The sequence below is a fragment of the Anabrus simplex genome, chromosome 3 (assembly GCF_040414725.1).
Source record: "Anabrus simplex isolate iqAnaSimp1 chromosome 3, ASM4041472v1, whole genome shotgun sequence".
NCBI classification, from domain to species: domain Eukaryota; kingdom Metazoa; phylum Arthropoda; class Insecta; order Orthoptera; family Tettigoniidae; genus Anabrus; species Anabrus simplex.
In genome coordinates this window covers 115,466,864-115,494,541 of record NC_090267.1, presented here as the reverse complement: position 1 = coordinate 115,494,541, position 27,678 = coordinate 115,466,864, and the positions used below count along the sequence as shown (strand labels likewise).

Genomic DNA, 27,678 nt, shown 5'->3' with positions numbered 1-27,678 from the left:
TTTACAGGGATTAACTTTTATGATGTTTGCTATAATTCAGCGTTTGTCCCGTTGAAATTGGTTAAGGCGTTAAAAAGCTGTTAAAAGAAAATTTCTTTCGAGAAATATCTCTAGGGGAGGTGAGCTTCAAGCGACAGGTGACGTCACTTGACTCCGCCTAGCGCACTCGTAGGGTCTGGCACATACTGGAACATTCTTTACATGGATGTTCGTACGTCGGTCGGATCTTTAATGCTGGAAATAACATTTCTTTCAATTAACATGGACCAGGACCTAGGCCTTCCTGGTACATCTTCCCCTTGGTTGGACGAAAAGAAAATACGCAGGATTTTCTTTTCCAGGCTTTACTCTTCCTGTGGTACATATTGTTTTAAATTGGCTGAGTTATAAATACCCTCGAAAGTGCCGTCCAGTTTTGCAATTTCATAAGCCCCGTTTCTCAATACAGTGCGGACACGGTAAGGACCTACGAATAGTGGACAGAACTTAGCGTAAATCCTTCTCTCAGGGTTGGAAGTAGCTGGTCTCCGTATTAAAATAAGGTCTCCAGGATTCAATGGTCTTCTGATAAGGAGACAAGTCATTTACATCAAGATGATATTCGTAGTCAGCTATCTCTCCAGGCTTGTCATCGAATACACATGCAAATTTCTGTAGAACGTCATTTTTAGCCTCCTCCAATTTTAATTTAATTTCCGGGTCTTCAACCACACTGGCTATTGACATTATATAATCCGGACCTATAATGGAGTTCTCATTGAATAGGGACTCTGCGTCGTCCTCACTTTGGTCACCCTTTCTACTTTCTGCTACGGCTGGCGCAACCTCGCTTACAGCGGGCTTAATAATGTCACCACCGGCTTCTTCAAAACGGGCTCCCTTCTCTTGAACTTCCAGGTCACTTCGTCCTACCAGCTGTAGTTCTACGGAATTATTCTGTAATCTTACGAGGTTGGCATCATAGTCAATGGTTCCTTTGTATTTGATCATAAAATCTGATCCAAGTATTAAGTTGAAGTTAAGACGTGATACTACCAAAAATATGTGTTCGAACATCTGACTGTTAATTTCAAACTCTAAAAATGCCTGGGATTTGCATTTAACAATCTTATCAGGAACTATCCCTCTTACTTTAATCTGAGCTGCAGGTAATAACAAAACATTGTTCTGATCTTTCAGCGAGTCTACAAGCTTATCAGAAATTAAAGAAGCTTGCGCTCCAGAATCGATGAGCGTAATCACCTGTAGGTTGCCTGTGCGTACTGTTATGACAGGTAATGAACGTGTAATAATTGGCCTTAGTGTTTGTGCGTCTTCGAATAGTAATTCGGAATCGTCAATATGCCAGTAATTGATAACAGCAGTACAATAATTTGACGTTTCGACCTCATCGTGTTCGGTAGTCAATCTCCCTATTGCGAGATCGGCGTTTTTTTTTTTTATAGCGCCTGTTGGGTCAGGATCAGGTGATCTTTGTTCTCTTGGTCCGAATTGACGTTGATATTCCAGGGATGTCGCTCCAGGTTCATCAGGATTACGGTTTCTCTCCCTGATGTATTCCCGTGTGTCCTTCCATCTACTTTCGAGTTCTCGCCGTCTGGCCTCACGATTTCCTTCAGGAGTGCTTTCGCGCTGTCTCCATGAATTCCTAGGTTGGTAAGGGTGTCTATCCTGATTCCTCTGACGTCTAAAATTCCGGAATCTGGTTGGGTTAGTAGGGCTTAATCTGCCTTCTTCACGTATCCTGGGTTCCTCTCTCTCCGGAGGTTTTATTTCCGCAGAATTCGTATTTATTTCTCGACTCCTGTTAGTTTTCGGACTAGATTGGGTATTAGCCGTATCTAACCTACGCAAAGTAGCGTCAAAATGCTCCAATGTTTTAATGTTGGCAGCGACTAGTATCTCTTGAACATGAGGCGGATATTGAAGTGTCAGGATCTGAATAAGTTCAATATCTGGCAAAGGTGGATCTAAAAACTGGAGTTTCTTTAATTGCATTAGACAGTAATCTGAATATCGGGAAGTATTGACTGAAGTATTGTATTTGCTAGAGTAGAGTTGCATCTTGACAAGGTGCTGTCTTTCTGAATCCCAAAAGCGTTTAAGAAGTGCCTGTTTAAAGTCATCATAGTTTTTAAAATTGCTCTTAAAAGCTATGAACCATGATAAGGCTCGTCCTTCTAGAAGTTTGGATACTACTCTAAGTTTCCTATCGTCCTCTACCCTATTCTCTTCCAGGTAATCGTCGACATTTAACAAAAATTCTCGAGCAGTGTACTCATCACGTCCTGAAAATTTGACTGGTTTGTCATCTGGTACTTTAATAAGGGTAGTTGTATTGTGTATTTCCCTCGACGAACCAGGAATTGTGACGTCAGTTGTATGTTCTTTAAGTTTAATTTGATTCATTTCTTCGGACAAATTTTTAATTTTAGAATTAATTGAGGTGTCTAAACTTTTTATTTCATTTCTCAAGTCAGTTTTAATGACTTGTACGTCTTTACAGAAAGCAGCTATCTGGGTATGCGTGCTATCTAGCTGTCCTGTAATACGCTTGTCGAGTTCTCCTTGCGTGCTCTTAATTAATCCTATCTCGCTTTGTAATTTACCCACGTCGCTCTTTAATGCATCTCGCAAGGTTTCCTGCACCTGAGCTAACTTTGCTTGAGTTTGTGAGATGTTACCATGGGATTCTTGAAATTCAGTCCGTAAATCTTTAAGTTCAGTGGAAAATGCTTGAACGGAAGGAAGAACATTTCTAAGATCTTTGTCTAAAGACTTGACGACCTCTGTCTTTATTTCTTCCTTAATAGACTCTAAATTTTCAACAAACTGATCCCGCATGTTTTTCAATGTAGCTTCGACTTGTGCACTAGAATCAGTAAGTTTCTTTTCGAGGCGAGTTCCAGCTTCACGGAATCGTTGCTCGATAAGGGCACTAGATTCAGTGAGTCTTTTATTAATGACTTTATCCGCTTCAGCAAACTTAGTGTCCAAGGTCCTGTCAATTTTAGAAGTTAAGTCTTCAACCTTACTATTTGACTCAGTTAACTGCGCTTGAAGTTGAGTATTTTGTGCCTGCATTTGTTGTTGAAGTTGAGTATTTTGAGCCTGTAGTTGGGAATTAGACTCGATCATTTGAGCCTGCAATTGGTTATTAGACTCTACCATTTGTGACTGTAGTTGTGTTATCTGGTTATTAGACCTATCAATCTTGGCATTCTGATCGTTAATGCTAAGCCTGAGAGCTTCGATTGCTGCAAGTAAGTTATCCATGTTTCCGGAATATTCGATAAGTCAAATATAACAAATTCTTCGTGTTCGTAATGATTGCAGTCGGATCCTGTGCGCAAAATACAATGACTTGAATCGAACCCTGAATATTGCGATTATTACGGGCGCATCATCTGTTATTATAGCACGGCTCCAAGTTGAACCCTTGAAGTTGCGACGTCATTTATTATTATAGCACGGCTCCAAAATCGAGCCCTTGAAGTTGCGGCGCCATCTATTATTTTACTATCCTCTCTGTACCAGGAAAAGTTGTGGGCCAAGGGCATGAGTAGGACCTCAGGGAGTGGAACTGGGTTTTGGAGCCGATACAGAGAAGGATAGTCTCGCAGAGCGAATAATAGATGGTAAATAATTTTTTTTCTTAAAACGATTTATTAATTTTTCACCCTGCGGTATGATTATTGACTCAAATTTTGCATAGAAATTAAATGTCGAAAATAATCTCCTTAAAAAAATGGCATAAATATCATTGGTTTCAAAGTCTTTCATATGTGGGAATTTCCACCTAAAGTCTTTTTAAACCTAAGCACACTTTTATAATGAGAAATTATCAAAGTTTTCAGTTCTCAGTTCGTCAATCTCGATATATAGCACACTTGAAAGCCTACAGTCTTTCTACTGAAATTAAATTTATCACTTTTGAGAAATTATGAAAATTGTTCACACGCGACACTGAAGTTTCACTGTTCAAAATAAATGAAAAGGTTTAGTCAGTTTGTTACTCACTTATGACAAGAACTGTTGCTACCAAATGTCGAAAGATGGACGTCTGGAATGTTCCATGTAGAATCAGGATTGGCGATGTTGACGTTCCCAATGAGGTGATGACGGCTGGAACTGGATCACGTTGAGTTGTAGCTTGTTCGGGTGATTTTCGCACACGAAAATGGCGTATGAAGAATCACAGTCCTTTCTGTACGAAATGCTATTTACAGTCGTTATTGAAACGTTCATAATCACACAGTTCACATAAAAAAAAAAAAGAAAGTAAGTCGATAAGCACAGTCTTTGAACACAGTCTGAAGTTGCTAGGGATTATTTTCTGCTAATCCTGTTACTATAATGTTATATTAACACAGAAAAGTTCTCACTTTTTCACTCAAATTACTACTGTGAGTCTTATGTTGGTATGACGTGAATATGAGTTCTGGTAATTCTAAGTATTAGGCTCAGTAAAAGTTCAATGTTACTTGAAGTTACCTAAGTCCACACGTAATGAAATAGTTAATATTTGTACTCCAATAAGTTCACTCGCGTTACAGTCTTAAACGTCTTTAGGATTATATTGTAATCGCAACGCGGTATACTAACTGCAGTGCGACGCCCTTTAATAATTCTATCGGTGATAGAATTTCGCGTTCCGGAGATACGACGGAAAGTACTTCTACCGTGACTGCGCGAACATACTGTACGCGGGCCGGTCTCTTCGCTATCTCACTCACACAGCTGTTTGCTTGTCCTTGTACTAGTTTGCGGGCTGTCTGGCCTTGACATATATAGATACCAGCGCAGGGAGGGGTGGCGGCTCTCTCGGCCTTGTGACCATGATTACGTAATTTCGTTGAGACTTTAAATTATTATAACTCAACAACCGTTTGATGAATTAATTTGAAATTTACAGGGATTAACTTTTATGATGTTTGCTATAATTCAGCGTTTGTCCCGTTGAAATTGGTTAAGGCGTTAAAAAGCTGTTAAAAGAAAATTTCTTTCGAGAAATATCTCTAGGGGAGGTGAGCTTCAAGCGACAGGTGACGTCACTTGACTCCGCCTAGCGCACTCGTAGGGTCTGGCACATACTGGAACATTCTTTACATGGATGTTCGTACGTCGGTCGGATCTTTAATGCTGGAAATAACATTTCTTTCAATTAACATGGACCAGGACCTAGGCCTTCCTGGTACAATATATATACACCTTCCTGTGTGGTTTGCAAAATACAGCAAACATTTTATTTAGATACTAGCTGATGTACCCATGCTTTGCTATGGGATTCTCAGAAAGACTGATTTTATGGTTTTCCTAACTGAAGTCAACATAGGTCATTACAAAAACGTTACTAGGAATGTAGCGATTAAAAGGAATGTTATCATATAAAATACTCGATCAAATGATAAGCCGCACATTTTCTCACTTTTAACGAACAGTATTCCAGTGCCAATCTAACAGTCCAAAGTTCCAAAGCTGGAATGACCAGGCCACAGACTGCCGTGAACACTCCTCTTCCATTATTCCATTAAATATGCACGTTGATCATTCCAATCAGGATTGAATACCTCGAATGCTATGATGAACCAGTGTGTTATGTACCAGTAGTATCAGAACATTTATGAACCACAGGAATGGCATGCTAAAGAAGAAAGTTATCTAACTCACCAGTTACTTCCCGCAATATTCAGGCAGGCTGTTACACTCGGTACGACCGGGTGAGTTGGCTGCGTGGTTAGGGGCGCGCAGCTGTGAGCTTGCATCCAGAAGATGGTGGATTTGACCCCACTGTCGGCAGCACTAAAAATGGTATTCCATGGTTTCCCATTTTCACACCAGGCAAATGCTGGGGTTGTACCTTAATTAAGGCCAAGGCCGCTTCCTTCACACTCCTAGCCCTTTCCTATCCCATCATTGCCATAAGACCTATCTGTGTCAGTGTGACGAAAAGCAAATCTAAAAAAAAGTACTCTGTACGCAGCAGTAATCCTATCTATCGGTAACAGAAGAGACAAAGCACATCACAACAAACAATGGTCAATGTAATGTTATTGTTGATAAATTTATGAGCTTTCTATATATTGTAGCCCTTCACATTTAGTTTTGTTTCGACTCTGTGATATTAGGGCATCTTATGAAATTATTTATAGCGTACACTGTAGTTCCTATTCTCTTACTTTACGTACTGATTTTCATTAAATTCAGTTTACCCATTTTCTCATGACTCGGCGCTGATATGGACTTGATAATACAAATCCAAGTTCATGAATATCTTTGTGATCATAGCCGGTACGGTAACAATTTATAAGACGTAAATTATTAGAAATTGAATACTATATAACTTAAGTTATATAGTATTTATCGATATGACCACTAATAACATGAATATTTGAGAATTAAATTTTAGGCCTTCCCCTAAACTACCATTTCACTCAGCATGAATAAAATTATTTATGGCCTAGATTATAGCGACTTATTCCTCGACTTCGCATACCAATTTTCATTAAGATAGGACCACTAATAACATAAATATTTGAGAATTAAATTTTTGGCCTTCCTTAAACTACAGTTTTTCTCAGCGTGACTACAATTATTTGTAGCCTAGATTGTAGTGACTTATTCCCCGACTTTGCCTACCGATTTTCATTATCAAATGATGATCACTCGTCATTGAAACGACAGAGAGAAAACCAAAACAATTACGTATACCATAAAATTAATTCTTCTATTATTTAAGTATAATTCATCTTTTACCTAATTGCTCCTTTAAACATCCGTTTGTTATGTACTACTTGTACTCAACAAACCTAACAGCTGAAAATCTGATTTGGTGTACATGTAGTTGTGAATAATAATTTAGGATGAGGTCTGCTAAGTCTAGAGAATTGTGCATTTATCCGCTTTTTTTTGCTCTTCCCTTTCTGTAGCCAGTAGTGTCTTTCTCTGTAGGTTCTAAAATGCATGTACTGTAGCTTTGCTGCATAATAGAAGAATTATCACCAACAGAGTAAAATGAAGTTCACATACAAATTCTGAAACAGGTGCACCTGAATGAGAGTTCATGGTTTGTAGTATTGATGGTGATAATACCATCCTAGCACTGGAAGGCATTATGATTTTATGTTTGCTTTGTGCTCAGAAGACGACTGTTCCATCATGAGTATGGAAGTGTGGAGCTTTTGAGCTGTGACTTTTCTAGCATTACCAAGTGAGTTGGCTGTACTGTTAGGGTCACGCAGCTGTTAGTTTGCATTCCGGAGAGAGTGGGTTCGAACCCCACTGTCGGCAGCCATGAAGATGCTTTTCCGTAGTGTCCCATTTTCACACCAGGCAAATGCTGGGGCTGTACCTTAATTTAGGATGCGGTCTGCTAAGTCTAGAGAATTGTGCATTTATCCGCTTTTCATGCCTTTCCAGCCACGGCTGCTTCCTTCCCACTCCTAGCCCTTTCCTATCCCATTATCGCCATAAGACCAATCTCTGTCAGTGCAATGTAAAGCAAATTGTAAAAATAAAAAAAAGATGTCTAGCTTTGTACTTCTCACCTCTTGAAAACCTAGACTCAGGTTCAAAGTTCCAGGAGGATCCACCTATTGAACTCTTATTTTGTTAACACTCTTAAGATTATTTTGCTTTTTTTTTTTTTTTCTTCTTACTCAGGAACTTTTTCAGTGCAATTGAGTGCCTTTTATTGACTTCTGTAGTTGATAATGTTAATTGTAAGAATTTGTTTCCAGGTACTTTGACTGCATCGACATCTGTAAAGTGCGGTCTGGCTGGAACGAAGTGAGATTGAGAGGGACTCTCCCTCCAATGTCATCACTGGACCACCTGTCTTGTGTACTGCTCACCGTCCTTGAGCCCACTGAGGCAGAGTTTACCCTTTTTCAAGAAGGGCAGAGGTTAGAAGTGTCTCATTAAAAATTATTTCTCTCTCTCCTTTTAAGTTACATTGACATTTTCAAGTCTAGTTATGAATAACAAGTAGACCAACTGGTACAGTCCTCCAAAAATATTATTTCTGTATTTAATCATGAGATTAGGATGTGAAAAAAACATATTTCCCTTCGTTAAATCCACAATTTGACTCTTTGAAATTTGGGAGTGTGAAATTCTTACCTGTAGTTGTGCATACAAAAACAAAATGACACAGGTTCTCTGAAGTGATTCTGATTACTGCTTCATGTATTGATAATTAAGTATCTATAAAAACTTTGTAATTGAATGACCTCTTGAAAATTCTCCTTCCTCTCGTAGTACTGTTCTGAAACATATGTTCAAAATGTGGACTAATAGATTTTATGACGTCTCCAGGATGACCAAAAAGGCCTTTGCACAAAAGCTGATTGTATTCCCAACCACTCCATCTGCACCTGTTGTTGTAGGAAAATGAAGAACGAAATAAGAACCCTAAAAATGACACCCTGACACCATTTATCACAGGGACTGGCTGCATTAGGAATCATGTTATTTAATGTTACTCGATCCTCAATCACTTTACTATTGTCAAAGCTAAGGATGAGGCAGGCAGGCAGACAGACAGACAGTTTTCTGGCAGTCATACAAATTTTGTGAAAAATGGAAGGGTATGTATAGGTACATTAAGGCAGAAACAGGTTCCAAGAAGGACATTCCAGGAATCATCAATGAACAAGGGGAGTGTGTATGCGAGGATCTTCAAAAGGCAGAAGTATTCAGTCAGCAGTATGTAAAGGTTGTTTGTTACAAGGATAATGTCCATATAGAGGAAGTGACTAATACTGAAGAAGTATTCAAATTTACATATGATAACAATGACATTTACAATCTTACTACATATAAAAATGTATGTATGTATGTATGTATGTATGTATGTAAATGACACATCTCCTCACAAACCACTGGAGTAATTTCAATCAAATTTTGAACACTTATTATTTGCTATCTAGAGACGAGCACTGTGGGGGTATGCCATCTCTAGCCCCCTTAGGGATGGGGGGTTTGCGGGGGGGGGGTCGTGTATAAAAATAATCGAAAATAGTGTCAAATCCATAGTTTTCGGGGTTGCTGAGATGAACAGTGAGACTCCGGATATTTTATAAGTCCAAGTTCATCCCCCTTTGGGGGTGGGGGGCGAGGGGGAGTGATTTATAAAATTAATCGAAAATAGTGTCGAATAGGTAGTTTTCAGGGTCGCCGAGGTGAATTGTATACTCTGGATTTTTAGTATCTGGAGACAAACCACGTGGGGATAAGACACCCCAGGATCCCTTAGGACGGGGGCGAGAGGGTGAGATATAAAAATCATCGAAAGTAGTGTCAAATCCATTCTTTTCGGGGTCGCTGAGATGAATAGTGATACTCCGGAATTTTTTAAAGTCCAAGTTCAGCCCCCTTCGGGGTGGGGGGCGATGGGAGAGTGATACATAACAATAATCGAAAATAGTGTCGAATCCATAGTTTTCTGGGTCGCTGAGATGAATAGTAATTCTCTGGATATTTTATAAGTCCACGTTCATCCCCCTTTGGGGTGGAGGGCGAGGGGGGGATTGATATATAAAAATAATCAAAAATAGTGTCGAATCCACAGTTTTCCAGGTCGCTGAGATGAATGGTAACATTCCAAATTTTTTAAAGTCCGAGTTCAGTCCCCTTTGGCATAGGGGCTGAGAAAGAGTGAAAAAATAAATTGTCCAAAATGACCGAGATAATGGACGTGTGTATGTTCCAGTATGACTTACAAATATGACTTACTACCTGGAAAATATACTGTGGGAGTAAGACGCCCCTAGAATCACTAGGGAAGGGGGTGAAATGTAATCCATATTATTAAATGGAAGTCAGTATGTAGCGCTCTATATATACTGTACTCTATATATATATAAATTATGGCATAAAAATGAAAACAGATGTGAATTAATGAAAAACTTCCAGGCATCATAAAAACTTAATACTTGGTACCAGGCAAGCTGATGACTTCAGGATCCCTAGAAAAATAGGAAATTCTCAGCGTTCTCTGAGGGGGACACGCTGGGAGTTTTAAATCTACATAAGAATGCAGTCGGATATATTTATCCAAAATGATAATCTATAGGTTTCATGGGCTTAAAAGTTTCCTGAAAGTCGTCATTTTTAACCCCCTCCCCCATATCAAGATGGTGACACAATCTGCCAGATGAGCTAGAAAATTGAAATTTGGCAAAATTATACCTTTTGGCCTGTAACCAACGGGAAATTTACGAGATGTTTAAAATTTTCATTTTTTAACCCCGATAAATATTGAAATATGGAGGCAATTTTAATGACAGTGCAGACCTTCCTTTTGAGGTATTCGGTGGCTAAACGGTAAGTCGTATCACAAAGCTGATGGCACAATCTCTGTTCAATTTGGAGTGATCCACAACTTTGGTCCTATGACATTTTGTTGTATCTCTGTCTTTTATACGTTAAATTTGGCTCTATTTCTGGATTTACCTAAATTTTGCACTTTGTACACGTATAATTGAAGGTTTTAATCACTTATAGGAAAGGTAGGATCTTCAAATTCTACACGAATATTGGCCCACCCATTAGCCATATGTGAGCCAAGTTCTATGTTTGAAGCTGTCACATAAGTATCTGAAAGGTAATTCAATGTGTGAAAACCTTACACAAATTTCAACCTATTCAAGGTTTCTAATACAATCTTACATTTAAATAGGTGAAATACAAGGAAATATCATAGGATCAGGCATTTAGATCGCTAAATGAGGCCAGAGGCGTCTTATCGTACAATTCGTTTTTCGATATGGTGCACCGTTTAGCAGCAGTTAATCTGTAAATGAAGGTGAACATTCATATACTTCCGTATGTCGATCTATATTTATTCATTGAAGTCGATTTGTAGCGATCTAGAAGGGGTTTGTCTGCCATTGTAATTCATAATTTACAATACAATTGTGACTGTCAGCAGGAGGATGTAGCTGTTGTAATCAGTACTTCCCACATCGACTTTAACGTAGTAGGTATGGGGTCCTCCTCCAACTCCTGTGTACCATTGTAATGACTAATTCCCTTCTCAATTTGACTAGCATAAGGCAAGGGAGCGTGCAATTTTTTTCGAAACTCCTTTACAGATTCTGTTTTTCAGTAGGCAAAGGTGCCCCCTTGCACGGGTACCCCCAATATAAACAAATTCACCCATCAAAATGTGACTGACCTTACGCATAGTGAATTGCAGTATACAAGTGGACCTGTCGTTATTATCACAACTCAGCAACTCGCACTTTACATTGGAAATAACGTCTGCGGACCTCCCTGTGCTGTTTCTCGGATAACACCAAGAGACATGCAAATATAAAAATCTTATTCACTTCATGTACAGTAATTTACTTCGATATCCGTATACAATGTAGAATACTGTAGCGAAGCACGGGTACATTTGCTAGTAAGACATAAAAGTTGATAACTAGAAAAGCAGCTGGAAATGATAAGATTTCTGGGGATATACTAATTTTTTTTTTGCTTATTTGCTTAATGTCGCACCGACACAGATCTATCTTATGGCGACGATGGGATAGGAAAGGTCTAGGAAGTGGAAGGAAGCAGCCGTGGCCTTAATTAAGGTACAGCCCCGGCATTTGCCTGGTGTGAAAATGGGAAACCACGGAAAACCATCTTCAGGGCTGCCGACAGTGGGGCTCGAACCCACTATCTCCCGATTACTGGATACTGGCCGCACTTAAGCGACTGCAGCTATCGAGCTCGGTGGGATATACTAAAGATTTGTACCATATCTGAAGTACTTATTTAATTATTGTTTGCATGAAGGAGCTATACCAAATGAATGGAGCGTTGCTATAGTAGCCCCTGTGTATAAAGGAAAGGGTGATAGACATAAAGCTGAAAATTGTGACATGCATTGCATGTAAACTTTGGGAAAGCATTCTTTCTGATTATATTAGACATGTTTGCAAAATTAATAACTGGTTCAATAGAAAGCAGTTTGGGTTTAGGAAAGGTTATTCCACTGAAACTCAACTTGTAGGATTCCAGCAACTTATAGCAGATATCTTGGATTCAGGAGGTCAAATGTACTTTATCACTATTGACCTGTCTAAGGAATTTGATAGAGTGGAACATGGGAGACTACTGTCAAAAATGAGTGCAATTGGACTGGACAAAAGAGTGACTGAATGGGTTGCTATATTTCCAGAAAATATATCTCAGAGAATAAGAGTAGGCAAAGCTTTATCTGACCCTGTAATAATTAAGAAGGGGCTGGCTGGCCAAGGCGGTAAAGGCGTGCTCGGTTCGCCCGGAAGGACGTGGGTTCGAATCCACATCAGGAAGTCGTAAAATTTAAGAAATAAGATTTCCACTTCCGGAGGTGCACATGGCCCTGAGGTTCACTCACCCTACACCAAAAATGATTACCTGGTTAATTCCTGTGGGCAAAGGCGGCCGGGCGTAGAGCTAACCAATCTACCCCATCAAGTGCCGAGGTTACGAATAGTGGAAGCCTTTACCTTCCACCACTCCAAGGGCCTTCATGGTCTGTACGGAGATGACTTTGCCTTCCTTTGTAACAATTAAGAGGGAAATTCCTCAAGGCAGTATTATTGGACCTTTATGTTTTCTTATATATATAAATGATATGAGTAAAGATGTGGAATCAGAGATAAAGCTTTTTGCAGATTGTGACCTCGATAATGTTGTGAGATGGACAGCAGGCAATGGTATGATGATAAACAGGGTTAAAGGTCAGGTTGTGAGTTTCACAAATAGGAAAAGTGTTCTCAGTTTTAATTACTGTGTTGATGGGGGGAAAGTTCTTTATGGGGATCACTGTAAGTACCTAGGTGTTAATATAAGGAAAGATCTTCATTGGGGTAATCACGTAAATGGGATTGTAAATAAAGGGTACAGATCTCTGGACACTGTTATGAGTGTGTTTAGGGGTTTAGTAAGGATGTAGAGGAGAGGGCATACAAGTCTCTGGTAAGACCCCAAATAGAGTATGGTTCCAGTGTATGGGACCCTCACCAGGATTATTTGATTCAAGAACTGGAAAAAATCTAAAGAAAAGATGCTCGATTTGTTCTGGGTTATTTCCAACAAAAGAGTAGCATTACAGAAATGTTGCAAATTTTTGGCTGGAAAGACTTGGAAGAGAGGAGAGAGCTGCTTGAATAAGTGAGCTGTCAGTGGAAAGATGGTGTGGAATGATATTAGTAGACGAATAAGTTTCAGTTGAACTTTTAAAAAGTAGGAAAGATCTGTTTATCAAAATGTTAATTTGGAGTGTGCTGCTGTGAAGGATGGACTCTCTTGAAGGAGGACGTGAAACGACTAGAGGCCGTGGAAATGTGGCTATGAAGGAAGATGACAAGAACTAGCTGGATTGAGAAGAAAACTAATGAAACAGTGCTTAGAGAAATAAACACCCAGAAACGTTTAATAACAACGATAAAAAGGAGAAAAGCGTCAGTTTTGGGTCACATTTTCCGGCATAATGACTTTATAAAGAACTTGTTCGAAGGCAAGGTGATGGGAAAGAAAGGCAGATGGAAACCACGGAAGAAGATCATGGAAGAGGTAGTTGAGATGATGGGATGCCAAGGTTATGGAGAGATGAAAAGGATCGCAGAGAGAAGAGATCAATGGTTGCAGCGACAAGGCAAAGCCTTTAGTTAATGATGATTGTACAACGTTTTTAGAAATCCATAGATGGCATGCAGAAATGATATTGTGGTGACATAAAGCTTATGAATTTAGAGGCAAGTATTTAACAAAAGAGATGCTGAGATTTGTGCCATGTTAGATTGACAATTTAAAATAAAATGTGAAAGGAAGCTACTGTTGCAAACTCCATCAAACTGGCACAAAGAGTAAAGATTAATTCTAATTGTTTACTTTTTATTGCTGTTGCTGCTGGTTTCTTTCAGAGGCTTGTGACAGCATCATAGGCAAAACTCAAATTTTAGTTACTTTTTGTCAAAGGAGTACATGCAGGTTTCTTTTGCAGAACAGTATATGTCAAAGGTTATATTTTCAAAGTATGTCAGAATTTTTCTGCAATTATTAATATGGTACCTGTATGAATGTGACATTCCAAACAATTAATCTATCCTTGTTCTTCAGGAACTCTGAGAAATCCCAGCGTTCACAGCTGGATCTGTGTGTGGTGGTATTTCGCACTCGTTCTCCTGCTCAGCCCGAGGTGGGACGCCTGGTAGAACACAGTAAGCGTCAAGTACGAGGTTTTGTCGGATGTCATAAGATGCTGGAGCGGGATCTGTATATCCTCGTGTGTTTAGCCTTCAATCACTGGCATACAGGTACAGTCCTCTGCTTTAGACTTTATTGCATTAAGTCTTCCTGGGAATTTTTAATATTGTAGGTCTTGTACAAAAACAATATACATTTATCTTTTATTTATTTGCATAACAAAACACACCCACCACAACTGTTACCAAGGAAAAAAAAGAAATAGACAGATGGACGGACAGAGGTGATGGTTGGAGGACTTGGTTGGTAGCTCCTGTATAAGGTGACTGTGATACGAATCCTGGTCAATGCTAGTGAGATTTTTGAAGTAGACAATCATATTGTAACAGGTCAAACTTGGTATAATGACTCAAGATTAACAATCCCATAACACTCCAAGCTTTCTTCTGCAGTTATATAGATTCATTTCTTATGAACTGATAAGAACCTGTGTGTGTGGCTGCTCAGGACTTAATTTTTTGTGTTTTCATTTGTTACTTACATTGCCTTTGATTATGAGAAAATTCCAGATTTTCTTACGAGGGAAGTATGGAAGCTTTTTGTGTTGAAACCTGCCTCTCATTTGGATGGTTAATTTTGCGTGGTGTAAGATGATATAACATGCAAAAAATGAGCTGCTCTTTTCCTATGCAACATCCCAGAATCAAAGTTGGAATCCTTGATATCACACAAGCATGTAGTATGATTGAACATCCCTGTTCAGGAGAGCTACACTGTGAGGGAATACACTGCCATCAGCTGATTTGGCGAGGTAGAGTCTTTTGCTGCGTGTGTTTTAAAGAATAAAGCTTTAGAGGGATGGAAATAAAGTAAACATGACTCGTAATGATGGGATGTTCTAAACATATATTTTTCACACCATGTACAATGAATAAACAATTCATTGCCACACGGTTCCTCACATACTTAATTTTTTGTTTCCAAGCATTATTTAATGAACGCTACAAACTCAGCACGTTGCTCTGTTATGTATTTCCTGGTAAACCAGAAATATTTTATCATGTCCCAGAATCTTGGAGAGGAGAACTGAAAATGAATGAAAGACTGTAATAAGAATAGTGTATCTATGCTTAAGTTCAACATTGTTGTTTTGATGAGATATCATAATCTCTGACGATCTGTTGTATAAAGATTTCCATTGATGGGAAGAAAAGTTTGTCAATGGTTTGGAATTTTCCAATGGTACAGGGAGGAATTTGAAGTAACTTGATGTTTACGGAATCACCGCTAGATGTCAGTGCTAGAGCAACGAGGTTCCCGCGCAATAATCACGCATCCTTTGTGAGTGAACACGTGGCGCGTCAGTGCTCTAGCTGCAGGAGTGTGGTAGTGACGACTCTTTGTTGTTGTTCCCGCGTAGTGATTTGTGACAATGGGAAAAACTTAGATTCGAGCAGTGATTAAATACTTTGTAAAGAAAGGTATGAAAGCAAAGGAAATTCATGCCGACTTTCAGAACACACTGGGGGACTCTGCTCCTTCATTTTCAACTGTTGCCAAGTGGACCAGTGAGTTTATATTTGGTCGGGAGAGCTTGGATGATGATCCGCGTAGTGGATGGCCAAAAAGTGTTACGACCCAGAATTTATCGCAAAAGTGCATAAAATGGTCATGGAGGATCGTCGACTGAAAGTGCAGGAGATTGCTGAAGCTGTAGGGATGTCTTCTGAATGGGTATATTATATTTTAACCGAAGAATTGGGTATGAAAAAATTATCCGCAAGATGGGTGCCGCGGCTCTTGACATTGGACAATAAACGCACCAGATCGGAAATGTCCGAACAAAGTCTGACCCGTTTTCAGTGCAACCAACAAGATTTTTTGCGCTGGTTTGTGACTACAGATGAAACTTGGGTCCACTACTATACCCCAGAGACAAAACAACAGTCAAAGCAGTGGAAACATGCTGATTCACCACCACCAAAGAAAGCAAAGGCAGTGCGTTCGGCCGGAAAGGTCATGGCCTCAGTTTTCTGGGATGCAAAAGGCATTCTGCTGATAGATTATCTTCCTACTGGCCAAACAATTATGGGGCAATACTATGCAAACCTCCTAGACCAATGACAGGAAAAGATACGCGAAACAAGGTTTGGCAAGGAAAAAGGTCATCTTTCATCAGGACAACACTCCGCCGCACACAAGTGTTATTGCCATGGCAAATCTTCATGAACTGGGGTACGAATTATTGCCACATCCACCTTATTCACCTGATTTGGCACCATCAGACTTTCATCTATTCCCCAAGCTGAAAATTTTCCTCGGTGGACGGAGATTTTCTACAAGGGAAGAACTGACAGCCAAATTGGAGAGGTATTTTGCAGGCCTGAGATGGGATCGAGGCATTGGAACATTGCTGGACCAAATGCATTAGTCTACAGGGAGACTATGTTGAAAAATAAAAGCAGTTCCACCAAGGTAAGATACTTCATTCTAGTACATTCCGAGAACTTTTCAAAGCACCTACATATGTGATCTAAGAGTCAAGAATTAGAGCATAACTGTCATCTGAATATAGGCTTCTCTAAACCACCGTCTTAAGGCAGCCTTTCCCATTTTCCCTGATTTTGTACCTGTAATAATATTATTAGCTTTAAACATCTGTTTCAAAACTACTGGGCTGAAACTTTGTACATAACACAATAAATAATGTTGGCAATAAATAACTTTACATGCTGATCTTAGGCAATACAGTACAGTATCTGAGTGAGTTACTGAACTAATAGATTGTACTACCATGCATATATACGTATCTCTTACCAACAAAAGATAGGGTCCATTTAGACCGCATTTCTCACTTAAATCCACTCTAGTGCATGTTGCATATTGAGGAGGGAGTATACTTAATAAATCGCCCTTTGCCTGCCTTCTTCTGCTTCTTTATCACTTTCTGCCTCATCATATACATACAATCGTGAAACAAATTTATTATCTTCCTGCTCTTATTTCCGTAGTTTTTTTTTTTCTTTTCTTAAATCAATCAATCCATGAATGAGATTCACAGAAATCAGCCTTTATAGGCAAAAGTTCTTGCAGAGCCCACAGTCACAAATCGTCATCACCAACATTTCTTTGTTGCTTTACTATCCTCCTGAAAGCAAAAATAAAGCTTCCCGTACACATATTTTTTCTTTCAGTTTGATTGCCCAACTGATTTTCCACCTGCTTTTTCTACATGTAAAGTAGACGTTCCAATGCAACCAAGCGAAAGTGCCTTCAAACATTTGTAAATGACTGCCGCTTCTTGACGACTTCATTAATCCAGAATTTCACAGCTATTTCCTTATAAGTACTCCTGATAGTGGTCCCTGTAGGTTTCCTTTCTGGACTAGGAATATTGCTGGAACTTGATGTCGTGCACAGAAATAAACTTGTTGCTTCACTAGATTCTGGGGATTCATATTGGAGTCCCAGAATCAGTCCTTAACCATCGCTTGTGATCAGAGAACAAGTTTTGGGATCAAAATCACTCTTTACTGTTTTTGTTTATATCAAGAGACATCTCTATAAAATGATGAATGCCTGTTTGATTACTTTCAAATAAATCAATAACAAACTGACCCATTTCTTCTACTTCTCTCACATACCTGCCAACTTTGCAAAACCAAAAATCAGGAGATTTGGATATGAAAATCAGGAAAAATCAGGAGGAATCAGAAGATACAATTGCTCAAAACCGAAATACAGGAGTACTATGGTATATTATAATACTTATTGTCTGAAAACACGACTGTTGCTATACAACGCTACAAGGTTGAAAATTACACATCTCTAGTCCCTCACAGGAAGTATGCGACTGAGATGTTCGGTCTCTGATAAGTCTTCCGAAAATAGTATGAACTCATTCTCCACATGTGTGAATCAATCATGCATTTACTGTAGATGCCATTACTTAGCAAGTGCATAGAATACATTGCATCACGCGCCCGCACGATTATGCGAATTGCAATACTGTTTTTTTAAAGTAATAAATTTAAATTCGCCAGAATTGTCTCCGAATGGCTCCTAAAATCTCCAGAAAAGTCACTAGCCGCTATCTTTGAAATTCTGTCACTAATTTATTAAAAAACTTCAAACCTAGCGACTAGTCTCTAGAATCGACTAGACTGATGTGAATGAACACGAACGTAGCACGTGACGAGAGATTGATGATCGAAATACGCGTCGTGATATTCAGGTTTCAATAAACATCGCACATTCGCGCGCATTTCTCGTATTAATAAACGCCGATATTTAATTTGAAAGCGGCAATGAACGAAGGACTTCCGGCCACTTGCGTACAATGCTGAAATGGCGGGATTTGAAAAAAAAAAGTTTTTTAGTTCAACAAAAAATAAGCTACAATCGGGAGAAATAATAGAATAATCGGGAGGCGGGAAACAATGTCGAAAATCGGGAGTCTCACGCCTAAATCTGGAAAGTTGGCAGGAAAAATAAAGGAAAAATATTTATCACAGAAAGAACTCGGAGCAAACTGTGACACGTGAATAGGATTTAAGACCTTTCCCTGTAAGAAACACATTGCGACTATTCTCTTTTATTTTAAATAACCCTCAAAATAGCTATATTACTTCCTGTTAAACTAATATAATAGAACTGGATCTCCAGCTTTTTTGTTCCTGCTCCTCCGTACGTGCTCAAACATCAGCGGATAGGTTCGCAGCTGGCCAGCAAGCTAGTGTCGTCCAATCCAACCAGTGTAGTCACATATAATTAATTTGTAGTTTGGCCCTAGATTTGTCAGTCTTCCTGTCAAAATGGCACCTCATTTTATCATGGGATCTTCCCATAACAAACAAATGAACCATCAGAATTAGAGGTATGCATCAGCAGAAAATTGTCAATATTTCTCTCGTTAGTCAGACATTGGCCATACAGAAGTTGTGCCTTTTTAATTTCAAGATGTTGAGAGTGATTGAGAACAAGAAGGGTGAATGGTAACAAAAAAACTGCTCTGAGATGTGGTTTTAAGTGCATTTCGAGGCTTGTTTTAATTTAAAATACATTTGTATTTAGTGTTTTGCAATGGTTTTTGAAAATACAAGTGTGATATCAATGTTTAGACAACTGTTGATGATTTTGTCTCCATATTCCAATTTACTTTGTTAGTGTCTACTTCAGAAGTTTTGTTGCTAAGGATGCTGGATGCTAAGGAATATGTTTTCTCAATTGTTTTTTTAGAATTTCAATGCAGTATCTGTAATAATGGATGGTTTTAACATGTGCATAGTTGTCTTAGAGACCACAAATTCTCCAGTTTATCTTACATAAGGGGTATGTGGTAATAGTTTGTACTTTTGGAACTACCTGAAAGTAGTACCCCCGATCACTTAAGTTAAGTGTGCCTATATCAGCTGATTATTCACATCCATGATTTTGGATACTAGACAGTCGCGTACAGCATTGATAGTTTTGAGATATTTTGATATTATATCTGATGCTAATATTGCATTTTTAAACAAATATGTGATCTCTGTGTTTTAATGCAATAGGCATATATGTTAATATACCGGTATCCTACCATTGGAAAGCATATGATAGTTAATATTTACTGATAGAGTGCACGCTGCATGTTTGCGCATACTGTAGGTTCTAATAATATAAATGAATGGCATCAATATGTTTAATTAAATAGCTGTCAACAAGGCTGCTAATCATTTACAACCAGTAGAGGCCTGTGCATTCATATGGCCAAACGCCACATTGCAAGCAATAACGATAGTAAAAATAAACGTGACAAACAGCTACCAAACTGCAGTATGGCAGGAACATGTGTGACACAGGGATCAGTTCAATTTACAGTTGTTGCTTCCCTTCTACTTGCAAATATGCCGACTCAGACTCCGACGACACTGGTCGGATGGAGAACTCGACACACAGCATAACGAATGGTACACCAATAACTAGTACATCTGCCAGTTTGCTAGTGTTGCCAGGCTGAGTGGCCCAGATGGTTGAGGCGCTGGCCTTGTGACCCCAACTTGGCAGGTTCAATCGTGGCTCAGTCCGGTGGTATTTGAAGGTGCTCAAATACATCAGCCTCATGTCGGTAGATTTACTGGCACAAAAAAGAACTCCTGCGGCACAAAACCATAAAAGTAGTTAGTGGGACGTTAAGCAAAATAACATTATTATTATTATTATTATTATTATTATTATTATTATTATTATTATTATTATTATTATTATTATTTCTTGTTGTTGTTGTTATTTGCTAGTGAACGTGGTATTAGTGTTCACATTAGTCAAGCCCATCCCGATATCCACTGAAAACAGCAAACACCCTCCTTGATAAGGACACTAATCAAGTAATTTGTTATGGTCTCAGTTTATATACAAGCACAAACTAAAATCATGACAGCAAATATTCACTGATGAATTAGATGAGGGCAGCTTTTACACTGTGATACATGAATTCACTGCATTCCTTGCTAACTCAATAGACCTTTTTCCTGGTACCAAGCACCCTGCCAGAAAATATGTTGAAGCCAGAGAGTGCAAGAGAAATCAAAATAACTACAGGCATACACTTAAGTTGTCTAATCCTTGGATGTTGGCAAAAAAAAAAAAAAATAATAAGAATACCAACTAGTGCAGTACGTATCTTATAACTAAAGGAGGAAAGCAGTTTAATTAGTATAGGGGAATAATAATGATAAGTTAAACATTGAAAGTTATTGATTTTAAATAGCCACTTAACAATTTAACAGTCTGTTCTTAATACACCAGTAAGTGGGGAATATATGGATGGCGTAAGTGATTCAGAAAGATTTAGATCTGATGAAACCTATGAGAACATAATAATGAAAGCTGAGTGAGGGCCATCAAAGATGATACTGTCTGTGAAATAATTAGTCTTACAACCACTAGAATGTTGCAAACAGGGAAACTCCACCTTGTCTTCAAGCAGTGAGGACTGTTGTTGCATACAAGTAAGGAGATAATGAAATCATTAATAACTGGCAGTCTATCTCCGTCTCCTCACTGAAGGATACAGATGTATATTGGTATAAAATGTGAGTGGCAGAGTAGAACAATACGTTAGCAGTGTCGCTTGATTATTACCGTACCAAAGTGATCAGCTGTTTTTGGGTACAATCAGGACTCAGCCATGGAAACCATTGATTAGAAATTTATTTTCTCCATGTTCCCCTCTCTCATGAGTGATGGATTGACGAAGTTCAGTATGGACATCTGTACTGCTGTGTGTATATCAAATTCTGATTTTTTAAATCAAAATATTCCAATTATTATAAAATCTATCAGGTTTTTCAAATAAGTTCACTATAGCTACACAACTTAATGAGTGATTCCATGACAGATTATAGTATTGCTTTGAACTGCACCTTTGACATTTATAAAGTACCGTACCTACCGGTACTCTTGCTCTGATCCACCCATTTGTTACTCACATGATAAACAAGAGACAGACAAGAAAATATCTGTGTACATTTGTGTTATTAGTCTGATGTGTAAAACTCCAGGTTAATTTTAAGAAAGAGACAAATTTTTATTTTAATATGTACAGGTTGTGTTTAATAATAGTGATTTGCTCTCATTGTTTCTGTCTTGATCCATATTTAGACTTCATTTTAAGCTACTAGTACCGGTACTTATGAGGTTGCCACTATCATAGGCATTTTACAGCTACTGCCAACGCATACCAAGGTCACTCATGTGGACTACCAATGCCTGTGCAGCTGTTCTACTGTAGTATAGACGCTACACATTTGCCTCTTCGATCACCAATGCTGTAACTACGCCCATCATCTCCACCGCAGATGCCACTGAGGTCTTCACTTGTAACCCTGAGTTGGGACCCATAGCAGATGTAAGAGAGAAATAGATGGAAGTAGCTAATCTACAACCTGACTCTAACATAATTGGGGAAGAAGAAGAAGAATTTTCATTGGTTTGCAAAAGCGTAAAGAATTATTGTATAAATAACAAGGTGAAAATGTTTCTTCCTTAATTATGCTATACTTTCATTTTGCAGGTATTGAAGATCCAGCTACATATCCTGAGTATGTACTAGCAATCCATAGCTCCAAGAGGCTCTTGGTGGAGCAGATCTCTCCACCAGCTTACGTGCTCGCAGATGCCATCATCAGCCTCACTCTGGCTAAAGGTCAAAGGCACGAGGTTAGTTCAAATATATCTAACTCCATTTTTTAAAACAATGAATTGAATAAAGAAATTCTAAGACTCCTGTGAGTGTGTTTGCCTTAGAAGGAAAGATGAATTCACAAACAAAACATATCTCCAATGAAAGTTAATCACACACTGATAGGTGAAGGTTGAAGCAACAGTGGCGATCCATGCTGTATTTTGTTGGTGGTTCTGCTCTGTGATGCCCAGTCCATTGTAATAGACAAATCTAAATTCGTATTGCATACGGGAAGTGCCAACAGAGATCGTGTTCATCCCTTACTCCATGTCATATCAGCTTTGAAGTTTCTGAAAATGTACAGACAAAAATACAGGTAAACGTACATCTAAATTTGTAAGACCGCAATTTTGAGGGACATTGATATAAATAAGACTTGTACAAAAAAACAATAGATTCACATAAATCTCAATCAAAAATCTAATCCCATTCATAATCTCAATGAAATTCAAGAAAAACTAACATTCTGGTTGATGTGTGTATGTTCAGTCTTCAGCCCTAAGGCTGGTTGGATCCTCAACAGCTCTGCCATCAGCTGGTTGATATAATAACTGTAAAAGACCTGAATCAACAAACAAGCAAGTTTGCCACAACACGCAATCCAGGTCCAGCTTCTTATCCTTCAACTCACTGCTCCTTCCCCTAGTGAATGTATTCTCGGAGCAGTCCCCAGTCAGTGTGAAGGTTAACATCAACCCGACCTGAACTACATCACACGAGGCTGGAGGAAAGAGTGAGTGAGTAAATGTTTTGGCATTTTATCCTATTAATTCTGCTTACTCATTAAAAAAAAATAATCATTCTCACACTCGGCTTTAAGATTTCACTTCAGATTCCTGGTTAACATTTTTACTCTTCATGAATAAATATGGAGCCTAAATTTTAACTCTGTTCAAGAATTGGAACAACAGGAAACATTTGATGATTCATTAAAAACCTAATTTTTTTAACGAACTCTTCCAGCCAAACTAATTTTTGTTCAAATCTGGACTTCTTTTTGTTCAAATATGCTTTCATCTTACTACAACAAGACTGAAGAACGATGAACATTTTAAATATTGAGTTTTATAACTGTTGAATGTCTTTTATCTCGTTAGTTTCTTTATGTACTACTGTTTTATATATATATATATATATGTCCTTTTTCTTTGCACTCTCAAGCTGCAGACGACCTCCAGTAAGGTCGAAACATGTCCTTTTATATAATATTTTTTTAAATAAACCATTTATTAAATGGTAAAAACTTTGTATTGAACAGGTGGACAACATACTTGTAAATTCATTTTAAGAATTTTTATATGTAGTAGCACAAAAATTAACATGGGATATCTACAAAAAGAAATGTCTATCAATAAATACAAAAATAAAACACTACAACACAGTTATAAAACCGGAAGCTACATATGCAGCAGAAACACTCTTTTACCTGAATAAACAATCAAAGACTGACAGACTTCAGAAAATTGAAAGGAGGATTGGAAGAACCTGTATCAACAAAAAAATATCAGAAAGATGGACAGTGGCGGTTAATACCTAACAAAGTCGTGTACAAAGAGCTAGAACCCATTACAGATACTATGCGTAAGAGGAGATTGGGATTCTTTGGACATATCATGAGGATGCAGGACTCGAGACTTCTGAAACTAGTACAACACAATCTCGTCTCAAAAAATACCACAACAGGATGTAAATGGATCAGAGAAGTAAGAGAGGATCTGAAGGAAATAGGCCTTACAACAGAAGACACCAAAAATAAGATAAATTGAATACAAAACTCAAGAATTCAAACCTCCGCTTTACCCTTACACAAAACAAACCAACAACATGCACATTTTCAACTGAGGAAAGGGCACGAAGATCGGAGTGTCTGAAGAAGTACTGGGAGGACCGCAAAGCCCGAACAATCCCTTCAAAGGGACCTGAACGACGGACTGACTAAAGTGATCCTATGTGGTCATAAAAGAAGAAGAAGAAGAAGGACTGCCAAAAATAACTGTACTCACTTTTGCAGATGACAAGGTCATAATTACAAAAAATAAAGATGATGGCATGCCATAACTCTTGTGAATTTTCCTGTATAAAGATTTAAAGAAACTGGACTGTCGTTAAATGTTCACAAATATGTAACGTTAGCCTAATGTATTGGTATTGTCAATAGATAATAATGAAAATACAGAATTAAGTTTTATAATTGAAAAAAAATTGGAAAATGAAGTAAATACACATTTGTCATGAAAATAAAGGGGAACGTCAGTCTTATGAACATATTATCACGGAAATAAAGGGGAATGTCACTTTTAACAAAACCTAACAAGTAACCTGTCAATTAATAGTGAGGAAGTGTATCAACGAATGAACTTCCCTCTGGTCCACAAAATAATTTAAGGATGTGCAGATCAGAAAATTTTGCTGTAGAGATTGGATGTAAACCTGAAATAGAAATAAATTACATATTTAATATCTCAATCTTGCCAGCATGTTTGCAAATGTTGAGCAACTTCATGTACACTAACTCTTGCACTTACGTTCATAAGATGCCTCTGGAAGAACAAACTCACTAACTGGTGTTTCTGGGAAGTGTGGAGTTGATTTTGGAGCATTTACAAGAGGTCGTTCCCAATGGCCATTGCAACTGTCTCTGTATTCCATGAATCGTGGATGCTCAATGGAGATCACAAGTTCCCTTATAGGTCTTGTTTTAAAAGGGCAAACATTTCTGTACAAGGGAATAAAAAACTTGGTCCACAGACGAATCATTGGTTGATCAACTTTGATTACATGGAAAGGGAAGGGCTTATTTCTGGCACTTCTAAAATGATCCGCCCAGTCTTCTGGCGTTTCAGCTGCAAATTTCTGATGAATTAGTGCCATGTTTCTATCGCACTCTAAGTACGAGTGCCCACAAATTGGAAATACTATTTTCACAGACTAGAGGTGTTTGGCATGATGTACTATAAAGTGGAGAAATCTGAAAACAGTCCAGTTCTTTTTTTGTCCACATGCAGAATCACAGAAGATTGTCAAGTGTTTTATCTTGTCCCCAAGTTCATGAAATATAAAATGATGTAACACAGAACACACTTCATCTGCTGCTTTATGTGCAACTGTCTCTGGGTATGTATAGAATACCGAGTGTCCACTATATAAAACATGTATATTGAAAGAGAACAGCGACAGCTGTCTACGATAATCATGTCGTTAGTGGATAAATTAGATGTGCATAAATTCTTTTGGAAATCCATCGCTATTGCCACATACCAAACTGACATTCCCCCTTTGTTTCTTGTTCTGTGGTGACATTCCCCTTTCATCAATTGTACATGTATTCTTAAACTTGTTATATTTCCGTGACAATTCCCTTTACTTGGTTGTACATTGTCTTAAACTATTCTCCTGACCATAAAGTATATATGGGTAGTGTTAATTCATTTTTTGTTTTACATTGACATTGCCCTTTTTTCCTGTGTACCCTTCATATACTCAAGCATTGGTTTTTGGTGAAGAGAAAACTGTACATGAAATGAAAGGAAATCTAAATCTACTAGCAAGTAGCCCATTTCTGAAACTCAAACAAAAGTTTTCAGTGGTAAATCAGTTCATCGTGCCTTCACTGATCGATTGTTTTCAAAATCTAGACAAACTGAAACTAAGTCATTTATTCTTACATTAGATAAAATAATAAATGGTACAGTTAAAGAAATTTTGCAGGTACCAGAGAAGCTGCTATCTTGCTCCTAATTTGATTGTGATGAGTGTTACACCAGAGTTCACCGCACAGACAAGAGCCTGATGAAGCCCCTGATGCCATGATTTTTTGTCAAGAAAAGTAAAAGGACTTGGTGCCCTTAAGGCTCAGTGGGAAGCTTTAGTTCAGCAGTTTAATTGTTGTCATTTCCTGGAAAAGCTCATAATGAATACATTAATGCCACCAGAGATCTACGTGTGAACAAATTTGAAAGAACTAGGTGTAGATAATGGTAACTCCATGTCTAAAAAAAATCAATTGTCATACAGGGACATTTAAGAAGATACAAATTTAAAACTTGGTGTCACTTACGTACTCCTGGTAAAAGTGTCATTCTCTCTGTAGACTGTCCTTTAGCTAACAGATGGCTGGAAACAAGAACAGAAATCATCAGTTCTGAATGGAGACATGCAATCAAATTACAAGGCAGTGTCACTCCCGTAAGGGCCATCCATGGTGAAAGCCTGGACGGAACGTGCTGCAGACACTGTAGCAAGACAGAATCATCATCATCAGGCTCTTGTCTGCATGGTGAACTCTGATGTAACGCTCGTCACAATTGAATTAGGAGCAAGATAGCGGCTTCTCTTTCAGAAAAGAATTATGAAATGTTTTAGTATTTCCAATGCATTGCTCACAATGAGAGTACAAGAAGTGCGGACATTATTGCAGTCAATAAGAATAACAAGTCTGGTTTAATAATCGATCCAAGCATATGATTTGAAACATACTCTGAAGAGCCACAAGAAGTTGACCATGTGAAGAAAAAGATACATGAACTGACAGCAGCATATTTAAAAAAGAAATATGCACTGGAGGAAGTCTTTGTCTTTGGCTTAATGATAGACAGTTGTGGCATGGAACTGTTCCAAAGACATTTCTAATTTTATGCAAGTTATTTTTTAATTTCTAAGCAATTAATCCAGAAAGTATCCATTCTCACACTGAAAATTTCCATACATATTTAGTTTTTTTTGTCCACATGCAGAATCACAGAAGATTGTCAAGTGTTTTATCTTGTCCCCAAGTTCACGAAATATAAAATGATGTAACACAGAACACACTTCATCTGCTGCTTTATGTGCAACTGTCTCTGGGTATGTATAGAATACCGAGTGTCCACTAGATAAAACATGTATATTGAAGGAGAACAGTGACAGCTGTCTATTTATTGTTTATAAAGAAGGTGTGAATGCAGAAAAAAATCAGTTTAGCAAACAGTTTAGCATAAACTGCATTTATGTTTTAAAATTGAAAATGGTATTCTTTGTTCTATGACAGTCTGAAATAAATAAATAAATAAATAAATAAATAAATAAATAAATAAATAAATAAATAAATAAATAAATAAATAAATAAATAAATAAATAAATAAATAAATAAATAAATAAATAAAATTAATTAATTAATTAATTAATTTATATGCTTTAATTAATTATAATTTTGCTTGTGGGTAATTTGTACCAAGCACATTTCCTTTCATTCTAATGAAGAGCCCGCATCCTGTGAGGCTATAAGT

At 38.0% G+C, this 27,678-nt stretch overlaps 1 protein-coding gene across 1 annotated transcript in view; it reads left to right on the top strand.

Annotated features, from left to right (window-relative positions):
* LOC136866679 (calpain-D) overlaps positions 1-27,678 on the top strand; it is a 137,578-nt gene that overhangs the window by 90,043 nt on the left and 19,857 nt on the right. The window contains exons 8-10 of the mRNA XM_067143793.2: positions 7,740-7,904; positions 14,104-14,300; positions 22,244-22,389. Of these exons, the coding sequence (XP_066999894.2) occupies positions 7,740-7,904; positions 14,104-14,300; positions 22,244-22,389 (508 nt within the window). The remainder of the gene's footprint in view (positions 1-7,739; positions 7,905-14,103; positions 14,301-22,243; positions 22,390-27,678) is intronic.